General features: G+C 47.4%; 1 protein-coding gene across 2 annotated transcripts in view; it reads left to right on the top strand.

The window, feature by feature from the left end:
- Positions 1-10,896, top strand: part of NXNL2 (nucleoredoxin like 2) — a 31,413-nt gene extending 20,517 nt beyond the window's left edge. For both annotated transcript variants that reach the window (XM_082471364.1, XM_082471365.1), the window contains one exon: positions 7,403-10,896. In XM_082471364.1, the coding sequence (XP_082327490.1) occupies positions 7,403-7,610 (208 nt within the window). In that variant the 3' untranslated portion in view covers positions 7,611-10,896. The remainder of the gene's footprint in view (positions 1-7,402) is intronic.
- Positions 10,897-19,560: the final 8,664 nt, after the last annotated feature.

The raw sequence follows: 19,560 nt of genomic DNA, 5'->3' as shown, positions 1-19,560 counted from the left end.
TGAGTGGGACCTGCCACACGAAGTGGAGGTTGCCATGGCAGAGCTGTTGTTTCCAAGCCAGGGTTGAATTAACTCAGCGGCTAACTCCCAGGTCAGCAGATTTAGTCCTGTCCTGTAATATTCATAAAGGGCTTTGTCCCATCTGGTGGTGCCACCGAGTCTAGCCTTGAGCATGTGGGAACATCCCACCAAATAAACCGCTGCCCGGCAAGCCACGGAGCTGCAGGCCATAGATTCCTGCAGAATCGAACAGCACCCACACACATCTCCACGGAGACCTCAGCCAGATCACGTCTAGTCACAGAGAAATATTTTCCCCATCACAGGACACTTGGGCAGGGGTTTTAAATGGGTGGTGATAGAGCTTGGTTATAGAGCACCTGACTTGGAATCCTGGCCATGTGGCCGTGTCTGATTCTGCCTTACAGACTTAAGTGGTCTCTGCTCACTGAACAGATGGAAAAGTGAGTAGATGTCCAGAGACCGAGGGATGCGATGTGTACCCCCAGTGAGGGTGGATTCTCTTATCCCAGTGACCTGCAGAGATGATCTGTGAGAAAGGAGTCATTGAGACATCCACAGTGGGGACTGGGGAACAGGGGCAGGACAGGGAGAAGATACTACCCCATTCCTTCTTGGAGCTAATGATGATTTGAACCTGGATGCAGAAAACAACCCCAAGGAGGTAAATGGAATCTTACCACGAGGAAAGTGGGCATCAGGCCAGGGGAGTGTGACCAATGCCAGCCGGGGGTTCAGGTGGAGGGCTGTTTCCCTTGGGGCATGCGGCTGAGGCAGCAGCCTTCTTGGACAGGCTCTGTGGCTGGAGACCCTCTGGTTGGGTTTAGGGGTAAGTATCTGTTATATAATAAAGGATGCGTCTAGTCTTTGTCTTGGGATCCTGGCACAGAGCTTCTAAACCCTTAGAAATTCCTCGATGATAGGAGTGTCTTATTGTTAATGAGCCCTTGGACCACATATGAATTTATGCTAATGAGGTGACTCCTGATGGAACCGTAGATAGTTTCAGGATGGGGTGGCTAAGCCAGAAACACCAACCACGTGGTTAGAGGGTTGGGGCTTTGAGCCCCATATCAGCCAAACTTCCCAAATCTCCGGGGCAGGGGGAGAGGAGCAGCTGGAGATTCAATTGGTCATGCTGATGGCATAAAACTTCAACAAAAACTCTGGACACCAAAGCTCGGTGGTGCTTCCTGGTTGGTGAACATGTGGACGTGGTGGGAGATGAAGTAGCTTGATGTACAGGAGGAATACACAGAAGCTCTGTGTTTGGGACCCTCACAGACTTCACGCCATGCATCTCTTCATTTGGCTGTTCCTGATCTGTATCCTTTAGAATACAACTTAATCAGAAGCATAGCACCTTTTTGAGTTCTGTGAGCTTCTGGTGAATTACCAGACTTGCGGGGGTCATTGGGAAGACGTGGGATTGGTAGTCAGTTGGACTGAAGTATGGATGGCTTGGGAAACTCCAAAGTGCAGCTGGCCTCTGAAGTAAGGGAAGTCTTGTTGGGGACTGTGCCTTCTAACTTGTGGGGTAAAGTGCTAACTCTGGGTATTTAGTACCAGAATCAAATTGCAGTATACCAGCTGGGGTGGCAACAGAAGAGTTAATGTCAGGAAAAAGTGGAATTAGCTGAAATCACTGAAATTACCCAAATCACTGAAAAATGTGGTTTGCGGGGAGAAAGGATGAAAGGGCGGGGAGCAAGGAAGCTTTGACTCCTGAGTGGTCATGGGGTCTCTACCCATGGTATGGAGCAGCTGCTGAGCTGAGGTCAGTTACTGAAGGTAAGTGACTAATGGAATTTAGAGATAATGGATCCAAATTCTGGGCAGCTGGCTCACGGGATCTGTAAGGAAATGCAAAATAAAATGGAAAGAACAAAAGATACAGTCCCTTGGTTATTATTCTATGTGAGAGCTACAAAGAAAGAGAAAGGCCAAGCTTAGCTTGTGGCCAGGGAACTATAGCCTTGTGTCTCAGGGCCCCCACTGGAGGATATGCTGGGTATCCCAGATGCAGGCCTAACTCAAATTACAGCCTCTAGTCTCAGAGCCATTTCCAAAGGAAAAAGGCGTGCCGAAGCAACACATGACAAAGAAGGCTAGACTGATGGCCAAGGGAAGGCGGATAGATGAGGGGAGAGAGAGTTCAAGGGACTTGTGCCGTGGAGTGGAAATCCTGAAGTTATGAAGAAATGAGGTGAATAAAGCAGCTGTTAATGGTCCAAACAGAGGTCTTCTGCAGCATTCTCAGAGGATGACTGGACCAACAGGAGCCCCTGCTGGTTCGCCAACATCAAAGCAACAAAGCTGCTTTATTTACTCTAGCTTGGAGGAATTTGGAAAGGCCCAAGTCAAAGCTGGCAACAGGAAACCATACCTGCAATCACATGGGGTGATGGTCCAGCAATTGAATCAAGAGAAAGAGTGACAAAAAGGCCAGGGTTTCTTGGTTCAGTCCCTTGCTGGTGACCCAAAGCCAAATGCATATGAATATAAGACGGTCGGGGGGCAGGGAAGTTTCTGGGACTCTGTGACACGGGAGCCCATGGACCGTGGTACCAAAACCCATTGGTGGAGTCCCAACAGGTGCTATAATAACACAGAGAGAATATAGGACCACAAGTGTTGATAAAGCGGAAGTTTGGATGAAATTTGGGATGTAAAACATAAATGTGAGGAAGTTGTGTCTCCTTCACCTGAATGCTTTCTGGGCATGAGCATAATGTCTGGCTGGGAGGGGGTGCACTTCCCCTATTTGGTACTGTAAAGCAAAAACCTGTTGGTTAAGTCCTGTAGTCAGGAATGCAAGGGTTGATGGATTAAGGTGAAGATTTGGTCAAAACTGGGCATGTCTGCATAGGCTTTTTGTGAAGTGGCTGCATCTCTTTTACCTGCATATGTGGTGGAGGTGGATATTTCCTCCCCCCCAGAATTGTAAAACAGAAGGCAGGTACATCTGTCCTTCAGGCAGTATTGATTGGACATGTCGATGGGAACCAATAAGATGCTCGAGCCCTCACAGGTTGTTAATTTCAAACAGTATAGAATAGTGGCTGGAGTGCTGATGTGAACAAATTCTCTGTAGAGTCAGTAGCCTTGTATCAGGTGTAGACTGGGGCTTACGATAAAAGCCCATGAGTGCCACCCAGTGACATCTATTGGGACTTTGGGCTAGAGAATTTCCATTTGAGGGGCAATGACTAGCTTGTTATCAGGCATGAATTGAAACTGCCCTTATGACTGAAGGACTTAATCTTGAAATCTGAAATTCCCTTGATGTCTTGGGTAATGTCTGAGAAATGCTCCTGTAGAGAGGTCAATGCCCAGAAGAGTTCCATAATAAAATGGAAATTGTTTACCTAGGATCATGCTACCAGGGGAAATGTAGTTACTCACTGTACTCACAAGCAAGTTGTCAAACTCCCGGAAATGGAATGTGGAGTAGAGGCTGCCAGGCCTGGGGGAAGGAGAAACAGGGAGTTGTCATTTAATGGGTATGAAAAGTTCTGGAGATTATTGCACAAGAGTGTGAATATCCTTAAAACTGCTGAGCTGTACACTTAAAAGTGGTTAAGGTGGTACATTTTATGTTTGGAGTATTTTACCATAATGAAAAGAGCAAAAGATCTGTAGACACATTTCTCCAAAGAAGATATACAAATGGTCAATTAGTACATGAAAAGGTGCTAACGTGACTCATTATTGGAGAACTGCAAATCGAAACTACTGTGAGATACCTCTTCACAGCCACTAGGCTGGCTGTAATAGATGACAGATGGTTAGTAACAAGGTTGGGGAGGATTGCAGACACTGGAAACTTCACAGTGCTGCTGCGGGTGTAAGGGGATGCAGCCTCTTTGTACAACAGTTTTTTAGTTTCTTTAAAAAGTTAACATAGGTTTACATATGGTCCAGCAATTCCACTTGTATGTATATACCCATGAGAAGTGAAAACATATGTCCGTGGAAAAACTTGTGCACAAATGTTCATAGCGGCATTATTCAAAAGAACCAGACAGTGGAAACCATCCAAATGCCCATTAATTGATGATCGGATAGTTAAATGTGGTATATGTGTACATCGGATTATTATTCAACAATAAAAATTATTGCAGTACTGACACATGATACAACATGGATGAACCTTAAAAATATTATGCTCAGTGAAAGTAGCCAGTCACAAAGATTATGTATTGTTTGATTTCATTTACATGAAAATGTTCAGACATTTGACATCCGTAGTGACAGAAATAAAGTGGTTTATTAAGACAGCGATAGGGGAAAGGAATGTGGGGAAATCATTATCATGCATCTGCTCTGCTGGAGATCTGAGGGGAGAGGGCCAGCTCTCAATTGACAGGACTTGATAGCTCGTGGGAGAGGCAGTGATTGTACAAGAATAAGCAATAAGTAAGCCCAACATTTGCCCACTGTGTTGAGTGTAATAAAGGAAATAGAACGTGAGAGGTAGGTTTGGGGGGAGTGGCTTCCTTACATAGTTATTCATTGGGGGGGCCCTGAGAAGAAGAGTTTTCAGCTGATCTGGATGGAGGGAGGTTGCCAGCCTGGTGGGAGTGTTTTCTGGACTTGAAAGAGTTCCTGCAAAGACTGGGGGAGGAGCTCCATGTGTTCTGCAAACTTGGGTGGAGGTCCTGGCAGGGGCTGGGTGGTTTGAGCACAGGTGCCTTCACCTGAGGGCAAGAGCCCGAGGACAGAGATTTCATTGCCATTCTGGGTGATGCACGTCAGATGACTTATTTTAAACCATTTTTTTTCTTGTAGAATTCCTTAACTGATTTTTAAACCGTATTTTGAAGCTTAAAAAAGATTACCCAAAGACTTGGTGTTAAGCTCGCCTTTCATTCTTGTGATTCAGGTGAGGGAGGGAGGACGCTGTGTTGAAGCGTGGGCCGTCCCACCCGCCACCACCACGCGGCACCTGTGCCCCCTGGCCTGGGATGTCGTCGCCGCCTACTGGGCCCTCCTGAGTGGGAACCACAGGTGGGACTGGGGCGAACCTGGGTCTCTCCACTTTCACACCTGCTTCAGCAGCTGGCTCCTCCTTTCTCATTTTGGCGGCTCCTGGCTGAAGTGCGTGGAAGAGTTCCAGGTGCCCTGGAAGGATTCTCTTCAACTCACACCTTCTTGCGAGGGAGGGGTCCCCCCAGAAATGGGAGACAAGGCAGAGCTCCGCTCTTTGTGGGACTGTGGGCAGCTTGGAGGTCCTGGGCAGCAGGAGGCGAGGTGGTCTCTGCTCCCTCTGGGGCTGTGTAGGTGCAGGCACCTGAGGCCGTGGGCCTCCTCGGGACCCTGCCCTGCCATGCCCCTGCCAGAATGTCTCCATGAACGGCTTCCTCTTGACCTGGCCACGTAGAAGGAGTTCCAGCAAAGAGGGGTCAGCCGTCCCTCCACCTAGCGGTAGGTGGGGTTTCCCATCTTCCCACCTGAAATGTGTCCTGCATCCAGGCTTGTGGTGGGGACCCCCTGAGCAGAGGCTGAGGTAGGGGCCTCATGACCCTCATTTGATAGTCCAGGGGCAGCTGAGATGCTGTGGGGGGCAGCGGGGTAGGAGGGCGGGAAGGCGGGCAGGGGCCTGGGGGCCCAAGGCCTGGGGCGGGGGGCACAGACGGAAGTAGGAGAGAAGGATGGTCTCAGAGGGAGGGTGAGGGAGAGCAAATGGGGGAGGGGGTGGGAGGAGGGGAGGATGGAGGAGGGCGGGGAGAGGAGGGGAAGGAGATAATTGTGCAGAAACATGTTGAAACACATAAATGTTGCACCACGAGGGGGAGTACCTGTCAGAATCCTGGACGAAGTGAGAGATTGAACTGCATGGATTTCTGAACAATTCTTGGCATTAGGATGAAGAATGGACTCCCCAGTTCTTTTCCTTTATGCTTATTTCCGCTATTAATGGCTTTTCCTCACGCTTCCATGGCTTACTGCAGCCTCGAGGTCTGAGTCATACTTTAAAGTAAGAGTCGGCCTGAACACAGTCTCTGTGACGATGCTGTGTTGTTTCTGAGGAGAAATGTGGTGGTTTTGGCTCTGAAAGTGCAGGGGACCCAGCTGCCGCCTGCTCAGCGTCACGTGGGTCTGAGGCCACACCTTGTGCCCCGCGGTGAAGCTGTCATCTCCTGCACGAGGATGGGGTGTGCAGGCAAGCCCGGGGGGCATCGTGTGGTGCGGGGGCTCCAGGCCGGGTGGGGTGGACGAACCTTTTGCTCCTTCCCACCCCTGAGAGCCCACAAGACCAGCTGGTGTGGGAGTGTTTGTGGTGCTTCCCTAGGCAGGGGCACAGACACTCTACAAGGACATTGGGGAAGTCTCTTTGTGTGAGGCCTCAAGGAGAACGCGGGGCCTGAGGGGACCCTGGTGACCCTGAGTACTGGGCTGGCTGCTGCATAGGCGGCCGCTGTCAGAGCCTCGGGCCGTCCCCATATGGCCACCACTGCCGATCCAGTCCCCACGGGGCTCTGAGTTCAGCCTTGTCTTCACAACTGAGGTGGAAGGTGGGAAATTTGTAAGGCATCACTTAAAACAGCTAAGAATTTGGGAACTGATCGCTCTGAAGGAAAGTCAGGGGTGGAATAGTCCCTCGAAAAGTCGTGAGAATGCAAAGGGCAGGTGTTTTTAATTTATAAGGGGAAACGGGATTCAGTTACAATGAAAGTAACTGGACACAGGGTACGGAACATCCTTGGCCAAGGGAGGGGGTCCCGGACCCCGGTGGACCAGGAGAGCCTGGCACAGCACGTCTCTGGTGTGTGGCTCCCCTTGCTGGGGGTTGGGGGTGGTGGTGTCTGGAGTGCCCATGGCCCTGCCCAGGGTCTTTGTAGGAGGAAGGTGTGAGTTTGAAAAATGTGGGTACACATGATGCAAAAAGAGAAATGGACCTCTATTGACCATGATTTGGTCATGAAAGTTATTTATTAATTATAGGAAATTTGGAAGATACAAAAAAAGGACAGAGGGCTTCCCTGGTGGCTCAGTGGTTAAGAATCCGCCTGCCAACGCAAGGATCATGGGTTTGAGATCCCACATGCCGCAGAGCAACTAAGCCCATGTGCCACAACTACTGAGCCTGTGCTCTAGAGCCCGTGAGCCACAACTACTGAAGCCCGCGTGCCTAGAGCCTGTGCTCTGCAACAAGAGAAGCCACCACGATGAGAAGCCCAGGCACCGCAACGAAGAGTAATCCCCGCCCTCCGCAACTAGAGAAAGCCACGCACAGCAACAAAGAACCAAAGCAGCCAAAAGTAAATAAATAAAATAATTTATTAAAAAAAAAAAAAAAAAAAAGGACAGAAAGAGAATAGAAATAACCTGCAGTCCCACCACTGGCCAGCACATCAGTGCGGTTCCTTTCTCCTAGCTTCCAGGTGTGGACGTCTGGAGGCAGACCCGAGGATGCTGCAGGGCTGGCCTGTGACGTGTCCACACTGCCCCCTCGCGGTCCCTGCGCTGGCAGCCATCTCCACCGTCAGAGCGGTGCACACAGAGCGCATCTCTTGACTTCTTCAGTGCCAGGAGCCAGCCTGGAGGGTCAGCCTCAGAACCTGGAATTCATGGAGGGAGCCTAGAGTCCAGGGCTTTAAGGGGGCCTCCTCAAGGAGCTCCAGAGAGGTGAGTTGCATCCAGCTTGTCAGGGCAGCAGAGGACAGTGGTGGACGGGGCAGAGGGCCCGCCTACGCAGAGCCAGGCCCTGCAGGTGGTGGGTGGGCAATCCAAGTCCATGTCATCCCGACAGTCATTTCGGGGCGGGGACCAAAGACTGAATTTCTTGCTATGTATGTGTGTGTGTGTGGGGGGTGCTTTTAGAACATCAAGATTTGGGCATATGGGCAAATGTGACACATTTGTCCCTGTCAGAAGGCAAAACTGGGGGATACACACAGGTGGTCTCTGTCCCTTCCTATTACCACCCCACTGATGCTGCCTTTCCATAGCCCAGCATGCCAACGCCTCAGGGTGTCAGCTGGCCTTTCTTCGCTTTTCTTCAGTAGATAAAATGCAGCTAAACATGGCTCCCCTCCTCCGCCTCTTCCTTTCTCTCCTCCCCTCCTCCTCCTCTTCCTCCCCCCCTCCTCTTCTCCTCTCTTCTTTTTTCTTCTTGTTAAATTTTGAAGAGATTTTATTTTTAAAATTTAAAAACTTTTTATTTTGAAATGACTTTGGACACTTAAAGTTGCAAAAATAGCACAGAGACTTCCCATCTGTTCCCCTAGTGTTAGCATCTTGCATAGTTATGTGATGATGGTCAAACCAGGGACTTTGCCTCGATGCAGCACTGTGAACAAGTCCATCAACCTCATTCATCCACCTCGATGCAGCACTGTGAACAAGTCCATCAACCTCATTCAAATTTCATCCATGGCTCTGCTGATGTCTTTTTCTGGGCCAGGGCCCAGCCCAGTCTCACATGTTACCTTTAGTTGTCAAGTGTCCTTGATCTCTTTTAGTTCGGAATGTTCCTCTGCCTTTCTTTGTCTTTCACGACCTTCAGACTTTTGAAGAATAATGGCCAGAGTTTGTCACATGTCGCTCAATTTGGGCTTGCCTGATGTTTTCTCACAATTCAATTTACGTCATGCCTTTTTGGTGAGAATACAATATGCGACAGTATCCCCTTCAGTGCATCGTATCATGAGCCCCATGACGTCAGTGTGCCATCACTGGTGGTGCCGACTTGGATCACCTGTTCAGGTGGGCCTGCCAGGTTTCTCCTCTGGGAGGTGATCTTCCCCTTTGTAATTAGTGCGAGTCTCAACACTGGCCTTTGAATGCACTGACTTTCACCGTCTGACAGTTTAGTCTTCCAGGCCCACCATTGCCCACCGCTTCTGGAGGACCTTCTGTCTTCAGGCCCTGCAGGGAAGGACAGATGGCAACTGGAACAGTGCGGAAGTGGGGAGGCCTGTGCAGGATGGGGCTTATCTTCAGTTCCTAATCAATGAGCTCCAAAATGGGGGGCAGGGTGTAGTTAAGGACAATCAAAGCAACTAGTACCACTCTTTTTTTTTTTCTTAATAGTGAGTGTGGGTGATTTTAAATGAGGTCACTCTCCTGTTAATCCATTTATTTGCAAATGCCTTGTTTCCAGATCAATAAAAGCATATTTTGAATGGACTTTATTCCACAGAGCACCTGGTGACATATAAGATTTTCTCTACAGTTGGGAAGGTTCTATTTTTTAGAGGTGATCCCATCTTGTCACGGGCAAGATGACAAGAGCTGTGGCTGGTGTCAGTGAACGTGAGCCTGTGGCGTTTGGCATATGTCCTTACAGGAGGCCCTGATTTCTTTTCCTGTTAATCCCTTCTTCTCAGAGTTCCCTCTCAGTTCTCACTCACTGGTTCTGTCATCCCACACCTAGATTCTGGAAGAATATTTGAGTTGCAGAGAGTTTTGCTCTTTGCTACTCTGTAGCCACATCTTTCTAAAAAGAAAGAGACTTTTTTTGGGGAAGGGTAAGATTAAATTGCTCATTAAAAGAGCAGTTTAAGTGAGGGAATTGCACTGTTAGCTTTTGCTGCATGACAAGCATCCCAAAATTTAGAGGCATAAAACAACAACCCATTTTCTTCTGCTTACAAGTCTAAGAGCCTGTCAGGCCAACTCAGCGGTCTCTTCTGGACTCTTCCATGCATCTGTGGTCAGAGGGCAGGCGGGCATCTGGGCAACTTGGTTCTGCCCCTTGTGGACATTAATCCCCCAGCAGGCTCACTTGGGCTTGTTCCCATGGAAACTTGGGGATGCCAAGCGGATGCAGCTCGGTTCAAGTCTCTGCTTGCATCACATTTGCTGTCTTTCCACTGGTGGCTCTGTGCAGAGTCAATGTGGAAGAAGGCTGCCTGAGGGTGTGAACGTAGGGAGACAAATTATCAGCCACGTTTGCAAGCCGTCTCCCACGAGTGAGGTGCGAACATCACTGCTTATATGGCATTAAGCACCAAATTGTTAATAAAATAATGAGAAAGCAATTCCCTCTTCATTTTATTATGTGTATGTTACACAGCTCTGTCCTTTCTCAAATGTGTGCGTGTTGCAAATAAAGACACAACCCAACACATCAACAAAGATTTCCATTGAGAAACTAGTTCCTTAAGTTTTTGGAGCCAAACACACCACTTAAAACATAGATGGAGCTGAAATTCTGTCATTGTCTTGGAAAACTGGTCAGTTCTGTGCAATTATGCTAGATGATTTTTTTCCTGAGAAGTTATATTAACAACCTTTTGAATCCAAGCAAATGCCTTATGGTTATATGCACAGTTTTCTCCAGGAACCACGTTCACTCCCATGGCTGGGAGTCTCACTTCTTGGGTTTTTGTTGCATAGTTTCCCTGAACACGTCCCAGTCTTGTGCATAAATGAGGTGGCAGCAGCAGCAGCAACAGCACATTACAGACGAATTCACCTCTCTAGCAGGTGTCCAGAAATACTAGGAGAAAATATTCCCCCGCATTGATTAGAAAAGTAATAAAGTAACTAAAGTCAAGACATTTCATTTCGAATCTATATCATGATTGACATCAAACTTTTCCAGGTGTCTGCATCAGCTCCCACCTTCCCCTCCCACCTGGGTTTTGTGCCTGTCTCCAAGGGTTTGCCTTCACCCGCCCTCTGGAGGCCCTGCCCTCTGGCCTCTGTAAATGTAATATATGCCTTTACCTATAATTGCTGCCCTTCTCCTTTCTGCCCTTTCACGTGCAGATTTTAGCTTGGTCATCATTAAGAATATTTACTTATTGAAATTAATAAATATTTATTAATGTAAAACATACTTGTGATTGAAATTATTAAACACAACTGAAAGTCTCAAAATGAAAATAATGGACCCCTTGACCACCTTCTCTGTACCCTAGCCATGCTTCTAGACAATATGGTTATACTGCTATGTCTTGATTTGATCAATTTTAGGCATTTTCGATGGGTTTTCTATAATCAGATTTTCTTCCATGTCTTCTCTGACTTCTTCCAGTACAGTTGGGTCAATAATCAATATTTACATTACTAGTATAGCTGTGTAAATATTGTTCATTGAGGCCCCAGGTGAACATTTCCTATTTTATGGAGTTTTTGTTTCTCTTGAAGTTTGTAATTGCTTCTTTTTTTCCACTTGTATAATTTTTTATTCACATATTTTTATATTGTCCCCAAAGGTTTAATTTTTATCATTTGTTCTCCTTTTCCCCCACTAGTTTTACCTTCCAAATACTTCTACAGCTCACTAAATCTGGACTATTTGCTCTCTAGGCCCATGGCACATTTTTCATACTGGAGCTTCCCCTTACTCTCCTGGGTTGGACCCACTGTTTCTTTGCTCCCTTGTCTTCCTAATTTTGCGAGAGATTATCTCCAGTAGCTCCTTAAGGAAGGTGCAAGAAAAGTCAACTTTGTGAATCGTTATATGAACGAAAATGTCTTTAGTCTATTTTTACTTATGACTGATATTTTGCTGAATTTATGATTCCAAGTTGAAGATAAATTTTCCTCAGAATTTTTAGGTAAAAAAATAATACTAATACAAGGTGACATAAGAACCTCATCATGCAGTGTTATATGGAGGCTGTTCTACATAAGCCTTAACTCTAAAGTTACAGATTCATAGATGTTCTTAGTTCCACCCCCGTTATACAACCGATCACCTGATTGCTTCAATACTGAGCCAGAGCTTGATGCTTCAGAATGGTTAGTCTTTACATGTTGAAGATCTCTGCTAGATGATTTGTGCCTATCATGACATCTAGCACATCTTTGCCTTTATAAAAAACAGTATTTTGTCATTTTCTCAGCAGGTTTTTTTTTTCTGTTATTTTTGTTAAGAGATCCCCCCTCTCTGTGATCATCCTTTCTCTCCTTTTAAATTAGAACGAAGAGTCCATTTCTGAACAGATCTGAAGAATTGCAGCAGCTCATGTTTTTGTTCTCAGTTTTGCTGGCAGCCTGGTCAGGGATGGGTGCAGCATTGCTGCCAACAGCCCATGGTGACCCTGTACGTGGAGGGGCCAGGGGATACGGGCGCATCTGGGTGAGGGCTGTGTACACCCTCCATGGAGCTGCGGTGGAGAGAGGAGCCCAGAGCCAGACAAGGAGAGTACAGAGCTGCACAGGAGGGTGGGGTGTGAGGAGGTTCTCCTGAGCGGGTCCTTCCTGCCCAGTGATTGAGCCTGGCCACCAGGCAGGTGTCGGCTCCCAATCCATTGCTGGAGGGAGAGATGGGGGAGAATAAAACTTGGTTTGTGTGATGGCATCAAACTAATTCTAATTTTGAATTTAAAAAATCCACGCTCTGACCCCTGAAGCACAAATGGATTTAAAACCCAGGCAGAGAACAGCCTCTTCTGTTACTAAAAGAAACTGCAAGTTGACTTCCCCCTCAGACACTATTTGTCATGTCTTCTGCATGTCCCAGACAGACAAGCCTCTCACTGAAGCTTCCTGGGAGGAGCCAGGGTCTCCCAGCTCACAGAGGAGGGCAGCCAGTCCTGGTCTCCATGTCCTGGGTGTGCCTTTTTTGGTCCCTGCCCAGCAGGGGGTGCAGGTGATCCTCCTTGGGTGCATTCAGTGTCTGGAGCCAGAAGGAGGCCAGATGTCTCACTGAGTGCCTCCCTGAGGGTCTCCAGCACTGGGAGCCGCTCCCTGAGACGTCTGTGCTCAATGTCAATGGGAGTGAAGTGTCTACAGTAATTTTCCTGTGTGGATTCTGGGATGCTTCGCCGTTCCTTCCTTAGTGGCACCTCCTGGGGATAGAAGGGGGTCGGGTGGGGATGGGGGGAAAGTGGAGAATGGAGGTAGGTGGGGATGGGGGACAGGTGGAGACACTGTCTGCACTGTGAAGACCCACAGCCTGTGTGAGCCAAGCCAGGGAGGGTGACCCCGGCTCCCAAAGACAGGCGGCAGTCAGGGCTTTAGCAGAAAGTGGCAGGATGCTTTATGTGCCTTTACAGACTTCTTTCCCGAGGGTGATATGAAAGCGTGTGACCTGGTTGGGCAAGAACTCATTCCTTTATCCAGCCATGCTGACTTCTTTAGAGGAACTTGGCTAGCTTAGGGGCACCTGGGTCACACTCCCCTCCAAAAAGGGACGTTGCCACCAAACAGCCCGGGGAGGGACGGGTTCTGGGAGTGAAGAGGGCTTCCCTGGCCCAGCATGGGGCTGAAGCCGGTAGTGGGGGGGAGTCTCTGTGGCTTCACACAAAGAGCTGCAGGAAGGCAGCCTGTTCCATTCCTCACCCGCCACTTATGTCACAGGGAAGGAGGATTATAGTAATGGGTGTTCTTGTTACTAATGCAAAGCTACTGCTATTACAATTAACCAACCAACAAACCACCCATCATTATTGAGCACCACTGTCTGCCAGGCAATTGATAAACGTTTTACAAGCATCACTCATGTAACCTTCATAACAGCCACGTGACACATGCTCCTCATTTCACAGACAGGACACTGAAGCTCAGAGAGGTTAAGTGACTCCTGCAGGGTCACATAGCAGAAGCGTCTGATTTCAGAGCCTTCTGCCGCAACCTCTATCGCAGGGTGGTAGCTGACCTGGTCCATGCTTGCTGGGGTTCCTCGAGCTTGCGGCCAAACATGATGAGTCGTGGAGAGTGAAAGCCCTTCTCTGCCTATGGTGACATCTGCTCTGTCCCAGACGTACTTTCTCTAGGACCTCATTTCTTTGCTTCTGCTACAGCTTAGGGACAAAGGCAAGTTCTTTATTGAAAAGCTGCCAGATGTGGCCTTGCTCCTCCAAATGTTTGGTGTACCTGCAAAGTAAACATTCATTTTCTCCCTCCTTTGCTTCAGAAGCTGCCTTCTGTTTCTCTTACCCCACCACGCAGAGCAGCGATGGCCCTGTGCTTCAGCACGGGTGGAAACTTGCTTGGCCCCTTTCTCACTTGGGGCACATTTTACTGGCTTCCTGTCTCTTCTGGAACCCAGTGTCTAGACTTCAGGATGGCCACAGTTTCTACTTTGAAGGCCAGTCTTCATTGAACGTTAGTGATCGCTGACAGCTCTGTGTTGAAATGACCCTGAGACATGGTAGGATGGAGTTCTGGGTTCCACTGTTAATGTCTGTCATGGTCAAAGGATAGGAGGTGGTGGCAATTGTACTGACAGGCTATGGCCCTTTCTAAGAAGTGACAGGCTTCAGTGAGGTGTAGGAAAGTAGGTCATTCATCAAATTACTGCCATAATGTCTTTGGAAATGATGGCCGAATGAGCCCCCACTGTCCGCTTTAATCGTCTCTCCTGGACAAGTGTCGTGGTGACAGGGAACCTGGGTTTGCCTCCGTCACAGGGGCACAGGAGACCTGGAGCAGCCCTTGCCCCAGCTTCATCATCACGGCCACATTGTTTCAACCACAAGTGCGGAAGTCGGGGCCACGTCCTGGGAGCTCTGGCTCCTTTCTGCTTACTTCCCCCTCTTGAGGGCATTCCAGCTGCTCCGATTCTCCACCATTTTAGCATCAAATATACAGAAACATTGAGAGCGAGCACCCAGACGCCTACCACCGGATTCTACAAAAATATTGAATTCTTTTGTTTTTGTTTTCCGTATCTAGCCATCCATCTCCATATTGATCCACCTCATATTTTTAATTAATTAAACTCCACACTTTATTTGGATTTTTAAATTTTTAAATTGTGGCAAAATACACATAATATAAAACTTACCATGTTAACTACTTTTAAACGTACAGTTTAGTGGCATTAAGTACGTTCACGTGGCTGTGCGACCACCACAACGTCCGTCTCCGGGACTTTTTCATCTTCCCAAACTCAAACTCTTTCCCTATTAAACACTAAGTCCCCATTCCCTCTCCCCCTACTAAGCACTGTCTTACTTTCTGTGTCTATGACTTCACTACTCTAGGTCCCTCATATGAGTCCCTCATACACATACACATCTTTTTGTGACTGGCTGATTTCACCCAGCATGATGTCCCCAAGGTTCAACCATGTGACATGGTTTCCTTCCTTTTTAGGACTGAATAATTTTCCATTGCATGTGTATACCGCATTTTGTTATCCATCCCTCTGTCGGTGAACACTTGGGTTGCTTCCATATCTTGGCTATTGTAAATAATGCTGCTATGAATATAGGTGTACACATATCTTTTCAAGTCCCTGCTTTCCTTTCTTTTGGGTATGTACCTAGGAGTGGAATTGCTGTGATCCACCTCATTTTTTGAAGCATTTCAAAGAAAGTTACAGACATCCATTCACTCCACCAGGACACTTCATCATGCCTACTTCTACTTTACAGTTCTCTCTTTTTCTCCTTCACAAATCTTATCTAAACCATCCAATGAGTTTTGACAAATGCATACACCTGTACAGCTCAAACACCACCGAAATATGGAACATCTCCATCACTCCAGAAAGTTCCCTTATGTCAGAGTGTGTTTGTGTACACAGTGCAGGGAATTTTTTATTTATACTGATTTCAGAAGATGAGAAAACCCAGATTTCTGATCAGATGATACAAAGGTAGAATTAAAGGCAGCTTTGATAGCTATTACATGTGCCTTGTCATCAGTGTCCACCAGCTTTCACATAATATCTTTCTGGTTCATTTTGTTGTGGGTTTAGTTTAGTGAAGGTACTAAACTCTATACACTGTGTATGTATAGGTTGGGTTGAATGTGTGCTCCTCCCCCCAGACTCCTGGTACCTGAGAATGTGACCTTATTTGGAAATAGGGTCACTGCAAATGTAATTAGTTAAGATGAGGTCATACTGGAGCAGGGTGAGCTCTAATCCAATACGAGTGGTGTTCTTAAAAGAAAACATTAGGACACACTGGGGGAAGGCAGTCACGTGAAGTCAGAGAGACCAGGAGAAGGTGGCCGTGTGAAGACTGAGACAGATATTGAGGGATGTGGCTACAAGCCAAGGAACAACAAGATGCTGGAAGAGGCAAGGAAGGATCTTCTCCTAGAGACTTCAGAGGGTGCACAGCCCTGCTGACACCTTGATCTTGGACTTCTGGCCTCTAGAACTGTGAGAGTATAAATTGCTATTGTTTAAGCCACCAGGTTTGTGGTACTTTATTTCTGCAGCTATAGGAAACAAATACAATGACTGACCATGATGTGTTGAAACTAACCTCAGAGAGGACCCAAAAAGGGCTTTCTTGGTTTTTGTCCAACAGATGTGGAGGAGTTGTTACCTTTAGGTTAAAAAAAAAAAATAGAGACCTTGTGAGAATTCCACAGGTTGAGGAAATCTAATCACAGCACTACAAATACAGTGGCTTAGCAGTATAATTCTATGTTAATTGACTCACTGTTGTCCAAATTCATTGGGTATTTATGTTCTTAGATATCTCCATCCCTATATCCTGAATTCCTGACTATGAGAGAACTTTTGTCCAAATGTAAAATCCCTGCAGATACTCAGACTGTGTGGTCACACGCAGATGTGCCATGCTCTACTTTTGTTATTTTACTACTGACATCCTTCTGAATGGTCCATGTTATCTTATTACCTTTTCTTTAAAATCTTCAATAATGAATAAAAGTGAGCAAGAGCTGTTAAAACAAGTCTTGTCTCTCTCCAGATTGCAGAGACTTCCTTGAACGGGGAGATAATACATTTTCACAAACCGCCCCCCCTTCGGCCTGCAGAAATTAGTGGAAAAGATGCCCAAAAATATCACACAAAAGAAATAAGTTATGTTTGGATCTGTCTGCCCTGCTGGGCTGTGGGGCAGGTGCTGCTAGGCCTCAGATCCTGCTCTGGGGGCTGGCAGGAAGGTGGCCAGCCTGCGAGCAAGCGGATGTCACCATGAAACCAAGCAGACCTACGTAGAGGCCTTCCCAGTGACAGAATCCCCAGAGTTCCCTGCTTACTGATGACTAGGAAAAAGACTATGGGAATATACTGTGGCATCCTAAGCCATCGATGAGTAGAGAAAGAAACAAGCCTCAGCAGTTGATGATTGGAGAAACAAAGGAATGCAGAAACAAAGATGAGGCAGTCAGGCACAGAAATAACCATAACTTAAACGATAGGTCGGCTCCAAGGACTCCTAGTTCTGTCTCAAAGGTAAAGATAAAGTCTAACGCACATACCTCAGTTGTCTTACAGAAACAAGATCTCAATCAGATGGAGAGTGGTGACCATGAGGAGACCACTCCAGACCAGCTGGAGCCTGAAGATTGACAATGCTGACCCCTGTGACCTCACCTGGTTACCTCGCCACCCACCAATCAGAAAACTGTGCACAAGCTGATTATTGTTCCCCATGACCCTCTCCCTCACTCTGTCTTTATAAAGTCTTCCCTGAAAGCCATCTGAGACTTTGGGTCTTTTGAGCATTAGCTACCTGTTCTCCTTGCTTGGCACCTTGCAATAAATGCTATACTTTCTTTAACCACAACCAAGTGTCAATAGCAAACCCAAGTTTGGTTTGATAACAACCCTAGAAAATGGGTCTCTTGCTGTGGACTTAGATGGTGTTGCCCCAGAATACTATATAGATACACATACACAGACACACACACACACACACTGTGGATTCACTGTGTTGTCCGCTTTACTCCTGGCATGTTTGTGCCCCCACCATCCCACCCACACTGTCCCAGTCAGGACACACAGCACAAACCTGCCATGGACAACAGGTCAGGACATGCTGACCACCAGCTATGTGAAATGTTCCAATAAAGAAAGTAATTCTCCACTCAACCTGTGGGCCCCATGGGCAGTTCTGACTGCCAACCCTCTGAGATCTCCGCAGGGGCTGAGGGAGGGCTCCATGTCAGCCACATGGGTTCCTGCAACAGGATTTTGTTGATCCTTTCGTGATTCTGAACTTGGGATGTTTCTTAGTATTAACAGCAAAACGTCTTCCTTCATTGCAGGCAGAGGATGAGCCCATGATATCATTGTGGTGTGTGAACCAGCTTCGCCACATGGAGGGGTGTCTGTGGACCAAGTCTGTTCTGTGTTGGTGGGATTTTAGCTTCACTTTGGATTCTTCCTTTTTACTTAGTATGTCTTCACAAAACTCACCTATAAAATGATGCAGTTATACTTTATGTAATTTCAAAATTACATATTACATATAAAATTTATGTATTTTTATATAAAATAAAAAGTTAGGTTTCCTGGAGGAAATTGCCCCCTCGTGCTGGCCACCCTCTGTGCCTTGTTCATGCACCTTGGGGCCAGCATGCCCTGCAAGCAGGAACAGCTCTCCACCACAGCATGGCTGACGTTCACGCACAGAGGCAGGGAATGCAATTTAAAAATTGAAACTGTGACTTAAGTGGGAAATGGCGATGACATCCTGGCATTTGGGGGTATGTTTCAAAATGATTTTGTCAATTTAGGATGGAATTCTAACCCCAAGTGGGTTGGGACCATGAGCAGGAGTTGGTAAAAATACAAGTGAGCCCCTGACACTGTGGGAAAGGTCAGCGGCTCAGTGTGTTTCCCAGGATAGTCCCTCCCAGGCCTCAGCTGCCAGCCTGAGGGGGAAGCGTGAGCAGTTCCATAGAGCAGAGAATGCTAGTGTCGGCTAGTAAACACGGCAAATGAACAAAAGTGTGTGCTTTTAATGTAAAGCTGTCCCCTCAACCCTCCAAAAATCTGACTTTGGGAGAGCAAGGAGCTGGGCCGTCGGGAGGCCTGGGGTAGCCGCATGCCCAGCTCACATTTGAAACATGTTTAACGGTGGACATGATGCAGCACTTGGTTGTTTGGAGAGGAAATGAGATGCTGTGTTTGAAGCCTTGTGACCCCTCTGGGCAGCGGTGTGTAGAGTGACAGTGGCCCCAGGCAACACGGTGTGTGTGGGGCCTTTCTCCACACACCTCTATAATTTCTCAGGAAGGGGGTACACACACAAGGAAACTTGGGTGTGTAGGCATTCTAGAGTCAAAAAGTTGAAAGTCATGATAAGAATGACCCTTCAGGCATCATAGTGAAGCTGTCGACTGGCGCTGGGGGCTGTGTGTCCCCTCAGCTACTCCCATGGTGTTGATCTGGCTGGTCATTCAGCTCTGTAGGCCAAGAGCACTCAGCTCTGCAGAAGTGATGGGGGACCCTTCTGTGAGGGCTTCTAGAACATGAATGAGACACAAAATACCCCCTGCCTGGGGCATTTTGAAAGTAAGTGAGATAAAGCCAAAGAAGGCGAGATTGGTGACATCTTTTATTCCTGTGATTCTGTGAAGCAGGAAGAAGTGCAGAGAATTTCGCAGGCTCAGAACTGGACGAATCTGCACTGGGGATGCTGGTACATGTTCCTACATCTTTTGACACATCTGTCCAGGCAGACTAGGGAGTGAGCCAAGAAATTTCCTGCCTTTTGAAAAAAATGCCCCCCGCCCCCAGAAAAAAAGAAAGAAAAATGTGCAAAACCAACCAACCGAAAAACACAAGCAAGGCCCTTGAGCCAAGAGTGTAAATATCAAAGGGAAAGTGGGTCTTCCTTCCACCCCTCAGACCCCACTATCAGCCCCTTCAGCCATTGCTGTCATTAGTTCTTGAGGCACTCGGAGCCCCACAGGCTC

This window comes from Balaenoptera physalus, assembly GCF_965194825.1.
Source record: "Balaenoptera physalus genome assembly, chromosome: 7".
In the NCBI taxonomy this organism is placed as follows: Eukaryota; Metazoa; Chordata; class Mammalia; order Artiodactyla; family Balaenopteridae; genus Balaenoptera; species Balaenoptera physalus.
The sequence above is the reverse complement of the archived record's forward strand: the minus strand, read 5'-3'. Positions and strand labels throughout refer to the sequence as shown.